The 20651-nt window shown below is 45.6% G+C and overlaps 1 protein-coding gene across 2 annotated transcripts in view; it reads right to left on the bottom strand.

The window, feature by feature from the left end:
* Nucleotides 1–20651, bottom strand: part of LOC110078205 (unconventional myosin-X) — a 108290-nt gene that overhangs the window by 18053 nt on the left and 69586 nt on the right. For both annotated transcript variants that reach the window (XM_020792088.3, XM_078383479.1), the window contains 10 exons: nt 20263–20377; nt 14517–14623; nt 10698–10997; nt 9456–9495; nt 7734–8522; nt 3919–4042; nt 2598–2841; nt 1423–1518; nt 505–598; nt 200–255 (listed from right to left, as the gene is read on the bottom strand). In XM_020792088.3, coding sequence (XP_020647747.3) covers nt 200–255; nt 505–598; nt 1423–1518; nt 2598–2841; nt 3919–4042; nt 7734–8522; nt 9456–9495; nt 10698–10997; nt 14517–14623; nt 20263–20377 — 1965 coding nt within the window. The remainder of the gene's footprint in view (nt 1–199; nt 256–504; nt 599–1422; nt 1519–2597; nt 2842–3918; nt 4043–7733; nt 8523–9455; nt 9496–10697; nt 10998–14516; nt 14624–20262; nt 20378–20651) is intronic.

Genomic DNA, 20651 nt, shown 5'->3' with positions numbered 1-20651 from the left:
AACACAGCCGTTTGGGAGATATTTTTACTGAGTGAAGGCATTTTAAGTAGCTCCTTATCTGTTGCATTTATATTTAACCAAATATGAAATAGATTTAAATGCTTTTCCCCCATGTTACATATAATTGTTGCTATATCAAAATATTGGGAAGTTATAAAACACACTCCCACAAAGCAAATAAAAGGCTGCTTTAGCTTACCTGTCAGGGTTGTCAGAAGCACAGACAGAGTCAATGAGCCCCACATCAAGAGTTCCCTTTAAAATGACAACAAAAAACATCCTTCAGGCATCCTTCTTTCTATAACTAACTCACTCACTTGTCTTACTCTCTCTCAAGAGCGCCTATGAATAACAACCCTCCCCCCTTTCTGTTGACTGATTCCTACTTGAGGACTACAGTGATAGCAAGCAGGAGAAAACATCCATCATCGGCCACCAGACAGCCAGGATCGTGACAGATGAAACCTAATCTCCTGTCTGGGGTTCCACCTGACGGCCACTCACCACAGCATTCTTTGGGTTGGCTTGTTCGTCTTGCATCTCCCTCAGCTGCTGCTCAGTAGCACTGTGGACACGGCTCAGGACATTAAACCAGTCACTGTAAGAAAAAGGAGAGTCAGAATTCACAATCAGATAGCTAATAAATGAGATTTTTAGACAGTGTCTTGCTTGACACCTCATCCTATAATGTTGTGGCATGACTGTCATTGACTGTTATCTGTGGGTTGACACACTGACTTCTTTGGAATGCTACATAAGGACTTGCCTTTTTTTTTACCTCAAACCACTCAGTTCAACAACAATTTGCACCCATCTTTACAGACAGTGGATGGCAGTGGTTCGCTCAGAGGCCTTCCCCAGATCTACAGTACTTCCCCACATTCATTTGAAGCAGGGTGGGAACTGTGTGGCCCCTCAGTCAGGTGCGGCCCATAGACCTTCTGTGCAGAACCCAGAGCCTCTGAGCCCACACTCCATCACTGGGGGAATACAAATTTTTGTGTGTGAAAAAGAACTGGGCTATGATAAATGAAGAGTTGCACTTCTGGGGGACCCTCCAGAACCTCAAAGTTCCCCACACTGTACACTGTTCCAAATGACAGCAAGACCCATATAACCCTCTTTTCCTGTCAGGTGTTCAGATGTTCACAGAGGCTGAAACTGTCTTCAGACAATTAAATGCTCATACAGTAAAGTTATCATGGAAGTATCTGGAAACATGTCACTTTTCAGCTTGGCAGGGTTCACAGTACTAGTTGAAATCGACCTGTGAATATATTTAGCTAAAATTATAACAAGGCTGCCAAGCTCGTCTTGTTTGTAATGATTTAAAATTAAACGTGACCACTGTTTCCTGAAAGGGTAAGGAATTCTGAAGGAGACATTTTTCAGAAACACATACCTATTTTTTTCATCCCCTACCTGGCATCCTCTGGTGATTCAGCCACTATGTGATAAACCCGATCACTTGTCACAATATCAAGGGCATTCTCTTTCTCATGAATATCCACAATCTCTCTGAAAAATAGTCAATGGCAGAAACCAGGAAGTCAAAAGATGCTCAACAAATTTGACCTCCCTCTTCACAGGCCTGCTTGGCATCAAGGAGTTTCCACGCTTCTCCTGATGGCATGAAAGTGCTTCAGAACATCCTCCACACTGACACCAAACGGGCAGTAATAGTATCCGGAAATCAAGGAGAATGACCATCTGGAGCAAGACGGAGAACTCCCAGAAACCATCTTTGGGGTTCCTTTGCTGGACAATGCACTGAAAGGAGTTCCACACAGGCAGGAATATAGCTTAACACGGACAGACTCAGGAGCATGAAACAGGATAAGCCCAAAGGGTTCTCTTTTGGGAGGCCCTGATCCTTCTCAAATGCTTTGAGCCTACGTTCCTTTACCCTGGGACTTAATTCCTATCCAGCCATTATTTGTCATCATCATCATTCTTTATTATGGTTGCAGACCAGCAAGATTATAAAAAGGCAGAACATACAGAAAACTCCTATACGTAGTACAGTATATGAATCCTTCTTTCAAGGTGATTGCAACATTTTCTCTCTAGTTCTCATAGCAATCAATAAAAATTTAGACTCCCTGTCAGTAATATAAGTAGACACACCCTCTAAACAGGACAGTAACCAATCTGTAGGGCTACTGTGCAGAGAGGCACCTATTAGTGGAGAGAGCAACTTCTTTCTGCAAAGCCATTATTTGTCCACTTCTCAGTGACCTATTTACAAAGGGACATCAACCATTCCCTCTCCACCATCACTTTCTCCACATGGAGGGCAGCGTGTCTGAAGCAGAGAGCCTTCCGGTCACACATATGCTCTTTACGCAGCCGAAAAGGCAGATTTTCACAGGTTCTTGCTCACTTGTATAGCCCATACAGGGAAAAAGATTCCCCTCTTCAAATGTATCAGAGAGAGAGCAGTGATAAAGTAGAGGAGGGCTAAGTCCTCCTTTCTGAGCACACTGCAGAGAACAAGGTACATAACAGTTGAATAAGGCATGGCAGTCTAAAAGCACTTCCCCCCTCCTGCCTGGTGGGGAGGATTCTCCCCCTGGCATAACCCTTGCTTCCCAGACCTGGCCTTTCTGATGTCAATTGTCCCTTTCAACTTTTCTTCACTATCATTCTCGAAATACATCAGCTTGGCCTCTCTCAGCACAAACCACCGCCGCTTCCAGTTCCGGCGAGAGAGTGTGGACATGCCTCCTCCTTTCTTATACAGCCAGCCTGACTTCAAGGCCTCTTGCTTGGCTCGGAACCACATGAAGGCCTCATTCTTCAAGACGCACCAGCGCCGTCTCCAGGGGTTCATCAGGCCCCCTGCAGGGAGGGAAAGAGAAAATGGCAATATTGCTGTCGCGCCAAAATGCCCCCCCACCTACACCTCACTATCAGCGGGCCAGATGGCGCTACGTTTCTACTCCTGCTCCATGCCAGAACACCCTCCAGAAAAATGAAAAGTTTCTTGTACAGATAGTGAGCACAACCATAATATGAAACTAACAGCGGAGTTAAGCAGCTAATACAGAAATGAAACACTATCGGTTTCAGAAACTCTCTTCTCTCCAATCTACATCATCATTATGGGGAAGACAGACATTTTGGTATGAGTGCTATGCTGCCACTAATCTTGATTGGCAGTGGGACAACTGCACCACTGTTATGGATCAAGAGAAGAGCCTTGCTAAAGGAGAGAAGGCAAACCATCAGCAAGCAAAGCAAGACTGCAAAGTACAAAGTATAGGATCTAGATTCAAACCCCCACAAAGCTCACGATGTACCCCCTAAGGCCACTTTCTATTTCTCAGCCTAATCTTTCTCTCAGATCTGTTGCACAGATAAAGAAGGGACAACTTGTCTTCTACTGATCTGATCTCTTCAAAAGGAGAAATGAATATAAATGTGACAAATAGAATTACAAAACTAGAATCTGGGACAATGGAGCTGGGCTGTATCTCATCAAGGCATGATCCAACAGGTGCCCTGTGGCAATTGCTCAGGAGCATTAACCCCTTTTATCCTTTGGCTGTGAATGAGTACTGGGAAGGCGGAGCTTTATGGATTTTTAGCAAGACCCCTTGAAGCACTGAAACAACCCCACCCCCAAAACTGATGGGCCAGTGAGTGCAGTACAGCGAAATGCACATAAAGAGACATATATGCTGACCCAAGGCCTTTTGTTACCCAAAGAACAGCTAAAATGATGTTTCTTCTCACTCCCGCTAGGGCCAACACCTTTGAAAACTGTTGCACCTGTATATGCCAATAAATGCCCAGAGTGGGCCACTGGCATCTGTCACCAGGAACCGACCCTGGACAGCTGTGCACACAGCTTGTTCCAGGGGTGCCAGTAGAAAGCAACGTATGTGAACAGCTGGAGCTGACCGTACTGCTTACCCTTCATGTAGAGATAGCTGTGAAAATAAGCTGGCCCTGACCCATTCAGTAGGGTGACTCGGCTGCTGCAGAATTCTTCATCTGTGTCCATATAAGTATCTCCTTCATCCTCGCTATCTAGAAACTAGGGATAAAATCATGATTACTCTCTGGAAAAATAAAATAAAGCTACACAACCTGGCACATATGAAGTCTTCCAATTCAGACCACCCTCTACAGTGGACCCTTGACTTACAGACAGATTGACTTACAGACTTTTTGAGTTACAGACTTCTCTGGCCGCAAAATTTAGATTTGACTTGCAGACCGAGATTTGACTTACAGACCAGAAAAAAACCAAAATGGAACAAAAACGGCCTGTTACGGGATTAATCAGTTTTCAATGCACTGTAGGTCAATGGAGACTTGACTTACAGACTTTTTGACTTGAGAACCGCCTTCCAATACGGATTAAGTTCTCAAGTCAAGACCCCACTGTATAGGGTCTCCTATCATGTGTCTACAGATGTGACTACTGAACGAGCCAGATAAAAATCGTAGGAAAAAATCCTTCCTCCTCCTTATTCACAATGGAGAAAGTCTATGGCAAAATACCTGCCTGCCTTCCTGCTGTCCTTGTAAGAACCACTGACCACCAAACTTTTTAGACTTATGGGTTGCAAGGCTGTCTTTTTCTTTCTGGCAGCCACCCTCCTTGGCCTAAGGATTTATTGGACCGCCTGGCCAGTGATGTGGAGCGCATGGGAGTTATAGCTCAACACATCTATAGATTTCCTGAAAGAACCACAATCCTTCCTGAGCTGTTCTTATAAGCATGTGTGCTTGTCTACTTTGGGTATCAATTCATATTCCTCTGCTCTTCTCCTGATACAAGGTTTATGTTCACAGAGTACTGCCCTCAAAGTGGCATGTGCAGCATTCCTTTTAAAAACAATCAATAGAACAGTGCCCGCAGCAGATCACATGGAAAGCTGCTGGCATGGGCACAGCCTAATGCTCACACTCACACAGATCAACAGACAACTCATGGATCCGGCAAAAGGGAGGGGGAAGTCATGTTGCTAAACCCTGCCTGAAAAATAATTCAGCGTTTTAAAACTGCACTTTTAAGGGACCCAAATGAGCAGATCCGCATCCTATTTGGCAACATCTTCACATAGAGAAGTCCTCATACCATTCCCTTCTCAAACTAGCACAACAAGAGCCTCTGTGAATTAAGCGTTTGCTGTCTTGTCTGCGTGACTCTTCCTGGAGTCTTGCCATAAGAAAGGACAATCTTATCACTTCTAGCCTTGCCTATGCTCAGCAAATTATATTAGTAACCTCTCTTGGGATCTGCCTGCTGCCTTTCTAATAACCCTCATGACTGAAAAAGCAGCCTATCAGTTGAGGGGATGTGCTTGACATGCACAGATCGCTCTGTTTCACTGCCTCTTCTGCCACCCCTGGGCAGGCATATATGAATGACAACACGGAAAGAAATACATGTGGACTTTGAATTGTAACCAAGCTAACCACAGTTTACAGCACTGGCTGACATCTGGATGATGGGCCCTTAGACAGCTCTTTAAAAGGAATAAACATTACAGAGCACCATGTAATCAGAGGCACTTCTCATGTTGCTGATGCAGTTGGAAATGCAAACAGTCACAAACATTTAACAGGGTCCAGAAATCTGATAAGGATAGCTTGCGAAGAGATCTGCCACTTATCTTGTGGACAATATATTTCATCATCAGGTTCTCCCTCAACTCAGCAGGGGAGATGCTAAGCTGGTTTTGGTTCTAGCAAATAATGAGGGCATGTTTTGTGCAGTTGGGGAGGGCAGAAGTATTTGGAATAACCTCAGTGCAAGTGATTCATTTGACTTCATGAGAAAGACAACTGGGACAAGAATTGTAGTTGTTGGTTTTTTCTAAAGGCAAGTTCCATAAAGCCAAGGAGAGTAGATAATAAGATTCATTAGGTAATGGAGCTTTAGTTTCAAGACTGTTCCAGTAATATTTCTTATTTTCACCATCCCAGCTAACTATAGCAAAGAGAAAACTAGTCACGGGGACTATTTTGAGGACTAGAAGAAAATAGGATGCTTTTCTTCTAAACGCAGACCCACGGAGGCCTCATGATGGGATGGGTATCCACTGGATGTGTTCAGATGACCTTCATCCCGAGGCTATCACAGGGATTATTGGCTTGGGCTCAGGTAACATCATTTGACTGACCGAAGCATTGACTGTCAAATGGAGTGCGCACAGAATGTCAGAGAGGAACAGAAAAAGGAATGGGCGTTCCCCAAGGCCCTTTGAAGCCTCTCCCCCATGGCTGAAAATTATTTTCTGGGCAGAGGGAGGGAGGGCAGGAGGAAGAATCATGCCTTTCCCATTAAGTTCTACTCACTCACTCCCTCCCTTGTTCTGGTCCCAAATAGCATATTCAGCAAAATGGCCTTCCAGTCATTTCTTATTTCACCAGCCAGAGCAGACGAGTAGTTATCAGATGTACTTGCAGGGGTTTGTGGATGGTGGGAATTGGGGCAGGTGTGAGCCTCCTTCTTTGCCCAAACTTGGTTCAGGTGGGTGTTTCACTATCCATATCTCACAGTTTTTTTGTTTGTTTGTTTCATAATGACAAGGCATCTGTACCATGAATAAGGACTCTCTTTCACTTCGACTTTGCCCAATCCCTAGAATCGCCACACATGGACTGATCAAATTTGTAAACAATATAGATTTTTTTTAAAGGGAAGGGATAAGCAGTGTGCTAAACAATACCCCCTGCGATTGTCGAAATAAGGGGAAACTGCTGTGAGATAGCTTTTGAGAACTATAGAAAACATTTCAAAAATCACTCCCAGACAATGGTCCCTCTACAGTATGTGTATGTGCATGTGTGTGCATGCTGAGCTCCATCAGGGCTGCCCAAGGGCAGCAGGTTTGTTTATGTCCTGTTTTGGATGGAGCCCCACCCCTCCATGCATGCACAGGGTGACTCTCCTGCACAGTGGGAACAAAAACTAGGGGGAACGTTGCTTCTAGAACAAAAAGTTCACACAATAGAAAGTCCCACTTAAGAGAACCGTTTTTCACATCACTGAGTACATCCAACAATCTTCCTTAGGCACAAAACTGTGCACAGCAACAGTATGTAATGTGCTTAATCACAGAAAGTACTGTATAGTGTTCTTGCAAGAATATATTGTCATATGGGTAAAGTAATCCACAGACCAAGATTAAAATGGCACAAGGCATTGAACAATCTGGTCCATTACTATCTATCTACTATATCACACTGGATAACCAGGACTACTTAGGCTTATCAAAAACTATACTGCAGGATAACAGCAAAGCAAAATAGTGCCCAGTCCAATTTTCAAGGAGGATTGAAAGAGACAGACTTCTTTAAGACTTAAAACATTCACAATATATTTTTTGCTGACTATACTGGCTGCTAACAAGAGTGTGCCGACTGAATCTGCCAAGGACACTGAGCTGGGAAGCCTCCAAGAGAGACTGGGCAGTTATGCAAGATGAAACTGGGTGATCCTATGGGCAGCAATCATCGCAATGGCTTAAACAAGTGTAATGATGCAATATCAGAGCTGTGAATTTGAGCTGATCGTTTCCTGCCAGGACTAAGATTCTCAGGCTGCGAGCAAAGATTTATTAAGACAAATCAATTTGCTCCCCAAGGAACCCTTTAACTAGTAATGCATGAGCACAAGGAGCTGGCAGACACCCACAGGGAAGATGAAAGGAAAGCATGCTTCCTGCTTAAACAAGAGACCCATTTTCTACGGGCGGGCAAAGGGTTCTTACCGAGTCCAAGCTGCCACGGTTGGAGTCCACACCATTGCTGTTAGAATTGCGCAAGATCTCCTCCCCGTGCAGGGGCTCAGCTGAAGAGCTGCCAGCATCACCACTGCCTTCAAACTCCTCGTGGTCATAATCTGATTCCACATCTGGAGGCAAGCTGTAAATAGGATCTTCCACTTCCCCATTCTCACTCGGAAGGCTTTTGGAGACGGCCTGGTAAATGTTTTCCGCCTGCTGTTTGTGGGGGCTCTCAGGTCTCTCTGTAGTGAGATCCAGAGCACTGATCTTCTCATCTTCTCCCTCCCCAGGCAGTGGCATATTAGGAGATGTGTCTTCCTCAGAGTAATAATTATCACTGGTTCTGGTGCTGCTGTCCTGGTTCATGAGACTTGGGCTGGGGACTGGTGGGCCCTCTTCATCAGCAGGGAAACCTTCATCTTCCTCTTCTTCTTCAGCCAGGGGGGCCACGAGGCTACATTCAATATTGAGAGTTCCTTCATTGGAAAGGGAGCGCTCCAAACCTTGCACGCTCTCATCCAGGTTCCCGAAATCCAGTAGCTCCAAAAATTCCTGTGCAACTCTGGAAGCTTCCTTCTCCAGCCTCTGTATCTCTTCTTCCCGCTGGCGCTTCATCTCATTCTTGGCGTTTTCACAGGTGATGGACATGTGGTCTGTCTTCTGCTGCCATTGCAGCTTCTCAATCTCTCTCTCCAGCCGCAGAATCTCCTCCATCTGACGCCGTTCCTCCTCCTGCAAGGGCTGGTCCTCACCTGGTGTTCTTAGCATCTCCATCTGGTCCAAAGAAGCAAGAAAGATAATAAACTCTCGCAGGTTGGCCTTAAACGCCACCCATCCACAAGCTCAAAAATTAGGAGCTGGTCCAGCAGCCTGGCGGCTGAGCAGCACTTCACTGAAGTGCACAACATGTCTTCAGGCAAACTTCTCTAGGCTTGACACAGACATCCTTTAAAATTATCCCCCCGAAAGCTGGAAGTGGTTTGAAAAAGGATTATTGCATATAATGCCAGCATTCCTATCACTTTTGCTTCTGGTACACAAAGGTTCATACTTTTTCTTAAAAAAAAAAAACAAAACCCACACTTCTACTCTGGCAAAGACAACTGTGATACTAATCTAGTATGCATTTCCACCATACAGAGTGGGAGGCAAACCCTGTCACAGATCACTTTCATTTCTCCAAAAATTGCTCCTGTCACTAAATTCAGTGACAATGTGTTGGATGCACAGACATTCTGTAAACAGAAGGGGCTTTGATCCAATAGACAGGACAGGAGAAGGCAGGCTTTGCCTCGAAACTTGTTTGAAAACTCCTCTTATCCTAGAACTTACTGTTTGGCCTAAGCAGAAAGCTCTCAAGTGCCTCCAACGGGAGCTTCCCGAGAGGGTGGAATAATTTTTGACATGATCTCTAAACACAGAGCAGCCCTGGCTTTGATCAATGTCTTTATCTCAGCAACTGCTACGTGTCCTCATTAAAAAGTTAATTTAAATTGAAATGATGCCATTAGCATCATGTGAAGCTTGGCCCTACGCATGGCCCCATATCGTCTACTGTGTTTTCTCAGTATGTTATCACAACAACACAAGAAAGAAATACATAATGCAGGCATTGGTTTGAATTAAGTTTGTCCCTGAGAAAAAGAAGACTTTAGCATTTGGCTGACTCTCACTGAAAGGAGAGGCAGGAGACACCACCGAACATACCTGAGCCATTTGCAGTGTTGCTTCCAACTGCTCCTTTTCTCTGTTTGAAACAAAGCACAAAACTCATCAATAAAATCCACAGCCCAGTACGCCAGAGCTAGCACACACAACTAAGGGACACTATGGCCTTCCTTTTGCTCCTGCTGAGATCAATGCCATTCTCAATGATACTGCTGCCTTGTTTATGTCCTAGTTAAAAACTATGTGAGCTGTAGCAAAGCCTTCAAACCAACAGCATTTCTTCCTTAGCACCTTGTTTGGAAAGCAGGGCTTATGAGAAGGCGATCTTGGTGGTTCAGAAAAGGTACTAGCTGCTATGAAACACACCTGGAATCATTTGCAGTGCAGACTGCATATGGACACTCGCCAAAAGAGAAATGGGGGGGCTGCCTTGCAGCAGATAAAAATCAACTGTCACATGAATATGCTCTTTAATTAAACTTAAGGAGGTGCAGACAATTTATTTCAGCTTAGAATACCAAAAGGTGAACGGCTAACAGGCTCTCTCAGGTGTGCTTTGAATGGACAAAGCAGAAAGATGAGAAGGCAGAGTGTAGGTTTTTGACTCGCCACTGGTCCAATTAAGGGATTTGGGGTTCTGCCCTATTTAAAAAGAACGGCAGGCCAGAAAACCAGGCACCTTTATCCAGCACTGACTCAACAAAGTGCGGCCCACATTTATATAGGCCAAGGCCACCTCAGCTTTTGCCCTGTGTATTTGCTCAGCTATCACATATCCTCTTGTGGTGTAGCCGTCCAATGGATTGCAACCTCTGGTTTACCCTGGGAACCAGCAAACTACAGGGATATTATTTTACTATTTTAAAAGCATGAATCTAACCATCGTTACAAGCCATTCAATACCGCTATAACTGCCAAGGCACCAAACTCAGCCTCCAAATGTCAGGGTTCTGCAAGATGGAGCCATGATGTTCAAATCAAATCAAATGTTTTATTACGGTCATTGATCAGCAAAAGAGCCATGATGTTAAAGCCATCTCAAGAGTCTGCAATTGTACAGTGTAAACATATTCAGAACTTCCCTAGAACGTACTGTTCTTTACTTCACAGACAAGGCTAAAACCTTTCTCTGCGGCATCCGTTTTTCTATATTCAGGAAATTCTTCATAAGGAACCTCCTCATCCCTACAGTTTGAAGTGGTTCAGTCCAAATGCAGGTTTACCTGCTCGGTTACTGTTTGTGAACATCAGGCCACAGAAATAGAACGGACTGCTTTATACCTCTTCTTCTCTTCCTCCTCCTGCCTCCTCCTATGCGCCCTCTCTTCTTGCCATTGTCTTTCCTCTTCCTCCTTTTTAATCCTCTCTTCCTCTCGCTGCCTCTGCTCCTCGGCTTCCTGTTTCCGCCTCTGTTCTTCTTGGAGCAGGTGCTGGTAGAGGCTGCGAGCCAGCTGTCCACGCCAGTGTTTCTGCAGGACAATGGCAGAGGCCTTGAGGTGCTGGAGAGACTTTTTCCAGAAGTGAGCACGATAATTCTTTTGGATGGTCACAACACTGGCTAGCACCCTCCGATACCTCTTCCTAGGTCAACAGAAGATGGTGGTTAAAGTCAATAGCCTTCCCGTACTCAGATCTCCACAGACACTATCCAGCCTAGTAGCATTTAAGATGCCAAATGCAATGAATCAGCACAATCACTGTCACCTCTCTCCAGAAAACTCTTTCCCCAGGAAGCCAGTCTTTCCACAATGCCTTTTTTTGCTCCATCTGCCACCCACCTGGTTCCTGAGTCTCAGGAATGCTCTAGGCATCTATCTCTTGGGAGCTGCTCATTTCCTGTTTCTACATCAGATTAGCTTTTGCTAAGCAGAAAAAACAAGAGGAAGGACTCTGGAGTTTTACAAAGTACACTATCAACCTACTAACGAAGAGATTCCCTCTCTCTGGCAAAAATGGCACGTCCTTTTAGCCATCAAAAGAGCAGGGGGAGGGCAGAGGGCCAGTTCATTCTGTCATTATATCTTAATACTGTATATCGGTTTGAGCTCAAGAGCTTTTCCTATGCACAGCCATGCATTGTCATCCTGCCTGCTATCCCAGAAAATGGGACATTTTTGCAAAAGGAAAAGCAGGTACTAGACTTCAGCTGCCAGGATGTTCTGCCCTCATAGTTCAGATATACAAGGATTTGTTTCTGCCATTTGGTACTGAGGCCAAGTGCTTTGCCCATGGTCAAAAGGATCTATGCAAAAGCCACAGAGAAACTGAGGTTCTAGCTCCTATCACCAACATTTTTGGCTCATGGAGAAGCCGGTTCTTTCATTTCTTCTAATATAATCTGCCTTTGTAAATCCAAGTTGGCCAATAATTGTTATCCCTCACCTCCATCCTGTTTATGGATAACAATTTGAAGAACTAATAGAATTTACTTTACACTAGGAAAGGGGCTTCCCTGAGAATTCATAGCTCCTGACATACCTTAGCAGGAGACAGTCATGCAAAAACAGATATAAATAGTATCGTATAGTCTAATATCCTCCCAAGCTTCTGCAGAGTGGAAAGTCCTGCTAATGTTGTAATGTGGGACCTGCCGCTTGCAGAAGACTCACCACTGGGCAAGCATGGAGTGGGGTTCCCTCATAAAAATCACTTCCTGCATAATGGCAATGCTTGTGCAATAAGCCCAATCCTGTTACTATACTGTCAGGATTTCCTCTTCAGAAGAAGCTCAGTAAGGTATTTGGCCATTGTGTTAAACCAGCGCATCTCAACCTAGTGATTTCAAGGTGTACTACAACTTCCATCATTCCTAGCTTGTATATCCAGCCATTACTGGTGAGGTAGTGATATATTATAGTAGACTCTGCAATCCTATGAATTCGCTAGGTGTGGACTAAAATACTCATTCAGAATTCGGCATCCTGAGAATTAAAAGCTTCTGTTAGATCGATATAACCCAAAACTGTTTTCTACATATACCAGCACACCAGGCTGCTAAGAGGAGCTTCAAAGCCTGTGTGCAGTTTTAGGGTAATCCCTTCAACCTAAACATGAAGTAGCAATAGGCGATTGACCCATAGATAACATATGAGACTGATGCAGTGGGAATTTAGGGCAAGGGCAGTGAGATGTCAGAGAGAGGAAAGACAAGAAGCTGAACTCCCCTTATTCATGCTCTCTCCTTGTGCCCCCACCCCATATATACTCCACAGGTGTCTCTCCCCCCCTGCCCCCCGGCTGGGCTCTTGACACACACTGCTGAGGAAAAGGGATGGTGAAACTGAAGAGGATGTGCAAAGAGTTCAGTGCCTCCTTCCATCTGTAGTTTCTCTGCTATAAAAGTATACCCAGGAGCCTTCTTTATACCTATTCCATCCAATCTAAGCTCTACATACTGCTGCCATCATTGTTTCTGCTCAGGATCACAGATGCCAAAGTGGCAATTGAGCAGGACGACCAGTGCTTGGAAGTCTTTCATGTATCAACAGCTTAAGACAGAAAACCCAAATGGCACTCATCTCCAGTGGGCGGAAAAACTGGAAAAGTAAACTAAACTATTAAATCATTTGCTACTTATTAATGGTACCCTTAACGGTTTGCCTCCCTCTACATGATGACAGTGTAGATCTTCCTCTAGAGTTCTAAGTGGTTCTTTCATATGACTGGCAGAAACAGAACAAACCTACACAAAATAAATACCTGAATGCAAATTCTCTTTATTTGGATACTGTGTGCCAGCTGCAGGATTCCACTGAAACAGAATTTCTGCTGTTTTGATGCAGTTCGTTTTGTGGGCGGGGAGAGTGTAAGTGCATTGTGATGAAAGAAGTGGAGCTGGTGACCAGAAGAACGTCCCAGTTCACATGTACTGGAGTAAGTCCCGATTAGGCAGGGCTCATTATTATACCCTCAAAATGCACTCGGCTCGGGCAAAAAGACTTTCCCCCTGCCTGGCAGATTCATGCTGGCAACTGCTGTCTACTCAACCACTGCTGTAGACAGCAGGTAGAGCTTTGGTTTCTTGGCCTGAACAGCAATGTCTTCCCCCTTGGATAGGTATTTTCCCTGGTTCTGTTCATCAACCAACAGTCTAGTCCTCTTGCTCTTGCCATAAATTTATTTTTAAGTCTTTATAAACATTTTTAAAAAATGCTAAGAAGAGCTGTGTGTTGCATTGTTGGGGGGGGGGTTGCCTAACTTATTCTGCTCATTGTCACAATTTATTCTACTTCTGCTGCTCCTAGAGAAGGGAAAAGGCTATGGAGGGAGGGTGCAGAAGCCTCGCCTCCTGGCAGTTCTACTGGGTTCTCCTCCCTCCATACTTCGCTCACCAATGGCATTTCAGATTTCTTCAGGCACTGCCCACACCACTTTCAAGCTTCCCTTTGCAACCTTAAAGGAAGCTATAAACTTTAAAGCACAAAACATAAAGCCGATATCTCAGGGTGCTAAATTCCTTCTGCAGTACCAATTTCCATGCTGCGATGGAATATTCCTGGAACGTGCATGGCGGCCCCTTGTGAATTTTCATAGCAAGATCACAGGGTTTTTACAGACTACAGGTGATTGTCCTAATGGGCACGCGGAGCAATTTGCTAGCACAACCCGAGACAAAGGCCTGTTCCAGCAAGCATGCAAAGATAACAGCACATTTCAAAAGGCAGGACACAGATGGAGAGCCAACAAACCGCTGGGATGGAAAGTCAGCCTGCTTAATGTTTTCCTCCTTCTCTGCAGGCAGAAGAGAAGTCAATCGGGGGGGGGGGGGGGCAGGAACGGCAGATGGATGTAAAAGGCGGGAACAGTGGTCTGTGTCCTTATATTGTGTGAGACACTGGGGAAGGGGAATCTCCAATGCAGGGCAAGAGAGCTGGGGATCTGCAGAGGAACGGGCAGCTTCGCGGAGGGTGAAGAGAGAGGTGCAAACAGGAAACAGGCGATAGAGAACGACCAGGCTGAGCTGCTGCCTGTTAGTAATACGGGGAGGTTTTTGAGGGGGAGGGGCAAGAGGAAAGGAGGGGAGAAGGGAGAGCCCTGCTCCAGCCCAGCAGCCTGGGAAGGAGCGCAGGCAGCGAAGAGGGTTCCCAGCACCACACTGACCTTGCCATGTAGCCCAGGACGTGGGCTCGGATGATGGTGGCTGCCTTCCTCAGCTCCTCTTCCCGGGCCTTCTCCAGTTTTTGCTCCAGAGCCTCCTTCAGGAAAACCTGGTACCCCAGGGAGGAGTTTTCCCAAACACAAAGAGAGGAAACAGCAAGTCCCAGGCAGCAGCACCAGCAGGTCCCATTCCTGCCCGCCTGCCTGCTGCCCGCAACAAGACCCAGTACAGAGGGGGCTCCTTTTTTATGCTCCGGCCCCAGAGCCTGAGGAAGAGTCCTCCCTGCTCGGCCGGCCAGCCCTTCCCTTTGGGTGCCTGCGCTGATGGACACCGGGCGGGCGGGGGGGGGAGTGGTGGTGCTGCGTGGGGGGGGGGAGAGGAGCCCAACTCAGCCCAGCCCTGCCTCTCCCCTGCCACTCCGTTCCACCCTCTCTGCTCAAGGATTAAGGGGGAGAAGAGGGAGGAGGAGGAGGAGGAGGCTGCTGTGCTACTTTAAAACTCTGTGATTAACCCTTTCATGGGCACAACTACCCTAGGTCTTCTAAGGCCTGCTGTTCAAGAAGCCAAAAGAGGAAGGCAGCAGAAAGGATGCCCCCTTCCTTGGCACTGCCTGCACAAGCTGAAAAGCGATGCCAAGGTGCCCATTCCAGGAAAAGGAGGGAGGGAAAGAGGGAGGGAGAATCACTCCAGAGACCGATTCCTGCACTGCAGCTACCTCATGCATATTTCCCCTGCCCGCTTCTTTGCACGGCTGCCATGGAGCCAAGCTTTTCCCCAGCTGCCTGGTCAGCTGGAAGATTCTTTCTCCCTTCCATCCTCTTTTCTGCAAGCAAACCTCTCTGAGAGGTGGGCTCATCCTGACCTGAAGAACAACAGTTGGCTTTCAAGGCACCTGGATGCCATTCTAAACCTAAAGTCTCCAACCTGACCATAGGTTCTGGAAGGCAGGTAGTATCCTGTTCACAGGGCAAGGCTGGTGTGTGTGTGTGTATGTGTGCAAGCACACGAGTGTGCAGCATCACTATATCTTGATCCACAGTCACACAATCCAGGAGGAAACACCTATGATCCTGCAGAGGCTGCAATTTTTGGATTGCATACATTCGGATTGCATTATTTAAAACAAATAAAAGTCTTAGGCAGACCCTGGAACTGAGTTGATGAGTACTCTTTCTTTTCTTAATTGATGACTTCTCTTGTTTTCTGTGAATCTTTCCTCTGGAGTCACAACAGGTTATCTCCCTGGCCCACCCACTCCCTTTCTGTTCTGTTGACCCGGGCTCTTGTTTCTGACACAGGAGTCTAGATGTATCCCATTACACACCTAAAATCCATAAAAACCATGAGACAGGGAGGCAAATAAGGAGATCCAGTCTCAGGATGCCCTTTATATTTTAAAGGGCTTCCTTCTTGGGAGCAAGGAAGGGCTGAAAAAGATGTGGCCATCCTCAAGAAAGCCTGCTTTCTGTCTTGTGGCTAGCCTTTCAAGTTTCCATGAAGTGGAAACAACACAACTGAAGTCTGTATATGCCATTGCTTTAACACTTGCTTCGTCCACAAGAGATGGTGGAAGCTCAGTATTTCCATCTACACAACTGGAGGTGTGTGTAAAACTCATCTGTGGAAGGCACCCCTCCTCAGACCTGGAGGGATCAGAGGCATTACCTGGATGCATACTCCCTCTACAACCCACCTGGAACCCCAAGATCAACCTGTTCTCTGACTACAGTGGAGAAGGAAGAAGAGCAAAGCCCAGGTTCTTTGGCAACCACATCTCACCTAGTCTTCTAAAATCTTCTTCCTATACTTCCCATTTAGCCTCAAAGTACTGAACCAGTACAGGAGACTCCTGGTTATGTGAATATTAGCCAGAAAGGCTAGATCACGTTTTGGGAAGAGATTAGCTTGAGTGCCCCACGATATGCAGGAGTTAGATGTACTGAATTAGAACATCAGAGCTTGAGGTGTATGTGAGACATCTGGAGGCAACCTGTGCATACAGATATGTTTTCTAAGCACAAATAGGTGCTGGACAGATGGCTTGGCTTGGGCAAGAAGCCAGAGGTTCATGGAGATTCTGGCATGAACAGCAGAGCTGGCAAGGAAGCCAAAGGTGTCCTTTAGGGCTAGATGTTCTCTGCCCAGAATTGTACTAGTACCCAGAAAAAGTCCACACTTCCACTGCTAACAGCAAACAGCTGCTCTACTTCTAATGAGAAACACAAAGACCATCCTGCCTTCCCCTCTCCTTTCCTGTGCTCCACAATTCCTTATACTAATCCCTTTCCTTCCTCCAGCAAACAATCGCTCAGTATAGAAATCTCTGTGAATGTATTTCACAGGAAGCATTTCCCACTCCATCCCCCGTCCTGGCCAGCACATGTGCAAGCACACCACAGCCATGAGGGGCTCATGTGTATTCACAGCTCAGCCATGGGCCATTCGAATCACTTTCAACAATGCATCAGAGATCTAAAAAGGACAGGAACACCACACGCCCAAGACACTTATTGGACATGGTACAGTCCACCTCAGTCTCATGTCAAGAAGCAAAGAGGAGCCCTCTACGTTTCTCAGTAACTCAATGCAGAGAAAATTATGCCAGGTTCTCTTAACAGGCACAGACACATTAGATTCACAAAGGAAACGACTCTTTTAAATTCTACTTCTCATTAAGCAAGAAAAGGAAGAAGATAGTCTGGGGATAAAGCTGCCAATTTTCTCCAACTTTCCTCCAGCACATCCTCCAATAATGTGACCCACACCACAGAAATGCAAGAGAGCAGCTTTTCTTATTTTCTGTTATCAGGTGAGGCTGCTCTCCTGAGTTAGATTTCTGTGGATCAGGTTCAGAGGCACAGACAGAAGCAGGCCCAGTAAAATAAGAACGCTTCACCTGTGGCACACAAATACCACAGTATGATGGTACTTCTTATTAAAGACAGTAACACTGACCATGTAGGCTTTAATACGTTCATACTGCTCTACAAGAGAGACATAATTTCTTCCAACAGGAGCTGCCTCTCCAGCAGCACTATATGTGTTTATTTTAAGGTGTGCACCTAAAAATGTAACATCATAGTAAGATCAACACATGTTTGCACACACGTGCCATACTTATCAGGGTCATAGACTGGCTACAACAGCCTGTTGAGTCTATACTTAGTGGCGAATCTTGGCGTCCTGCCATGTCACATGTGAAATGATTCTAAAGGCTACACAATGTTCCCATTGCATGCCTGTGCTTTCATTTCCTTGACTGGACACCTGCCCTTTCCCCACAACACACCATGCCTCTACATAAAGTCCCTGGTCTAACTTCTGCTGAAGCCTATGCCCACCGCCATGCCGATTTTGCCCCACCCGTCTGCAGAGATTGCCCAGAGTGCAAACTCTGCCACTGCCTTCTCTGCCTGCAATGAAGGCAGGAAGAGATCCTGAACAAATAAATCAGGGGTTGGGAAAGAAAAAGGCCCTTCATCATGCAAAGCATTCCAGTCATCAGTCCACCGTATTCAAGCACAACCCCTTCGAACGGAGATATCTCACTGAACTAACTCCTAATTCCTTGCACCAGCAGATGGCCACTCAAACATTACAAAATCACTGCCTTAACAAGTGGTCCTCAATTGCCACCTCCTTTCACTGCCAGAAAATGTATTTTGTTGTTTAGGTATAACCTACCTGCTATTTCCAGTGGCTTCCCTCCCTCTTCCTCATTTCCACTTTCTTGCTCCCAGAATTCTTTTTTTAAAAAATGTTGCCTATGCCCCAGTGTTCCTTTTCATTTCAAAGCAATCAGTTAGACGTTTCGTCATTTGCAAAGCACCCCCCGCCACCCTCTTCTCTGCCCCATCCTATGTCTCTGATAGAACTGGCCCTCACTGGCTTCTACCCTGCCCCTACAGTTAATCGAGAGAGATTGCCGAGTGCCTTCAAACCCTCTAACTTCCCTTCCTTTGGCTCATCCTGCAAAGGGGCTCTTTGACGTAGGGCTCTTCAGCAATGCCAAAGGACCCCAGCTTCCATCTGAACCTCCCCCCCTTTTGTAGATGGATCAGCAACTCAGAGAGTGAGTGAAGAGAGAAAGTCCTATTGTTATCAGTGGGATCAAAGGTTAGTCGTCTGTGTATACCTAGTCACTTACAGCCTGCTCTCTTTCAGGGCTCCAAGGTTGATTTATTAACTTCAAGTGTTCAGTGTGCAGAAAGAAGTTTTCTTTCTGCTCTCTGGCCAGTGGCAAGTCTTCTTTAGACCTCCTTCAGTCCAGGAAGGATGCCCAAGCTTTTCACACCCTCCAGCTAGGCTGGGGAAACCCCCTTTGCAGAACCTACTGCAAAGAGACTCAAGAGACTGAGTCTAGTCCAGGATAAATAGGAGCGCCATGACACAGGGCAGAAGAAAAGCCAGGGGAAAAAAAAAAGAATCACAGCAGCCCAACTTGTCCTTTCAACACATCTAACTGGGTGTAATTCTTCCCCCTAACTTTGGCATGCCGGCAGGCCTTGCGGGTCCTGAGTGCACCAGCAATGGGACACACTGCCCTTGCTAAGTCAATCTTATTGACATGCCCTTTAAGGAAGAAACACTTTACTTGTTACTAAAGGACTATCCTCTGCATGACTCCCCACTCATCCCAAAAGACAGCACCCTAATAGACTTACTCACTTGGAGCATCTAGGAAGACACTAAGAAAACTAGGTTTAGACTTGTGTGGAAAGGAGGTTTTAGTGGAATTAAGACTGTGATGCTGATGTTGAGCATTTTCTTAATGATATGTAATGGGCACTTCTAGAGTTTGATCCAGACAACACTCTGTTCTCTGCCTTAAGGATATTTCAGAGCATTAAGAGTAAGTGCCAATATAGCTACAATGGCAAATAGCATGTATTTAATCCTGCAGAGGGTAGCAGATACACTGAGTTTCAGCATCCAGGGCTCAATTCCTTTCAGGCTTATGTGTCTAGTCTCAAAAAAGGAAGATTGGTTGAAAAAGACATAAACTTGATTCTAAAACATTTATTTATTTATTTATTTATTTATTTATTTATTTATTTATTTGCTTGCTTGCTTGCTTGCTTGCTTGCTTGCTTGCTTGCTTGCTTGCTTGCTTGCTTGCTTGCTTGCTTGCTTGCTTGACTGATTGATTGATAGATAGATTGATTGATTGATTGATTTACCTAACCACCCATCCTTTCTCCTCAAAAGGACCCAAGGGGACACAATGGCAATCCTGCATTTGCTCAGGATGCAGAATTACCACTGCACTGAAAGCCCCTAGATGTTGAAAACAACAAGGGGTATTTAATCCATTTAATATCTACTATGGATCTTCCATTGACATCTGTCAGTGATCTAGACAGAGGTCTCTTCCAGCTCCTTTAAGATCCTTTCAGCTGCAGATGCCAGGAAGGAAAGCTGCAAAGGCACAGAATCTTCCACTAAACTGTGGTCCTGCCTTCCAGTCAAAATGGCAGCAGACCCCACAACCCTTCTCCTGACCTGGAAAGCATTAATTGTCCAAGTAAATCTGCATGGGCCTCTACTGCACAGGAAGGCAAGTATGCAATGTGTATCTAAACCCATTCAGTATACACTGTTTCTGTGTTCAGCACCATAGTGGAGTCAGCTTAATTTTATCAGAGGCAGGCACCCAGGACATCCAACAGCAACAGCAATCCTATACCTGCAGACTTCTTAGCACAGAACATTACTGCGCATATTTTTTATTATGCAAAAAAGACATACCTTGGTTTTCCCTAGCTTCCATTCCCTCTGGGCAAGGTCATAAGTCTGCAGGAAGGCTGTGCATGTGGCCTTTGCCCCATCGGGACTGCTCCAGTTCTTCAGGAGCATCTTGTACCTTAGAGTAGCAAAGAAAACTCTTAAAAACCGGCACAAAACAACCCTTCTCTTGGCATTACATACCAAGCTCTCCATCCCCCAAGGGCCACCGATCTCCCCCTCCTTTTACTTCTCAGTAGCAACAGCTTTGAACTTCCTGTAAAGCGAATAGCTGGCCACCCTTCATTACGTTTTCCAACAATCTGCAACACAACCCTCTGTCATCCAGCAACAGGAGGGCAACCAGATACATAAAGTGTAATTTAAGCAAAATTCTGAATACAATTTTCTCG

Source organism: Pogona vitticeps, chromosome 1, assembly GCF_051106095.1.
Source record: "Pogona vitticeps strain Pit_001003342236 chromosome 1, PviZW2.1, whole genome shotgun sequence".
Taxonomy (NCBI): domain Eukaryota; kingdom Metazoa; phylum Chordata; class Lepidosauria; order Squamata; family Agamidae; genus Pogona; species Pogona vitticeps.
The sequence above is the reverse complement of the archived record's forward strand: the minus strand, read 5'-3'. Positions and strand labels throughout refer to the sequence as shown.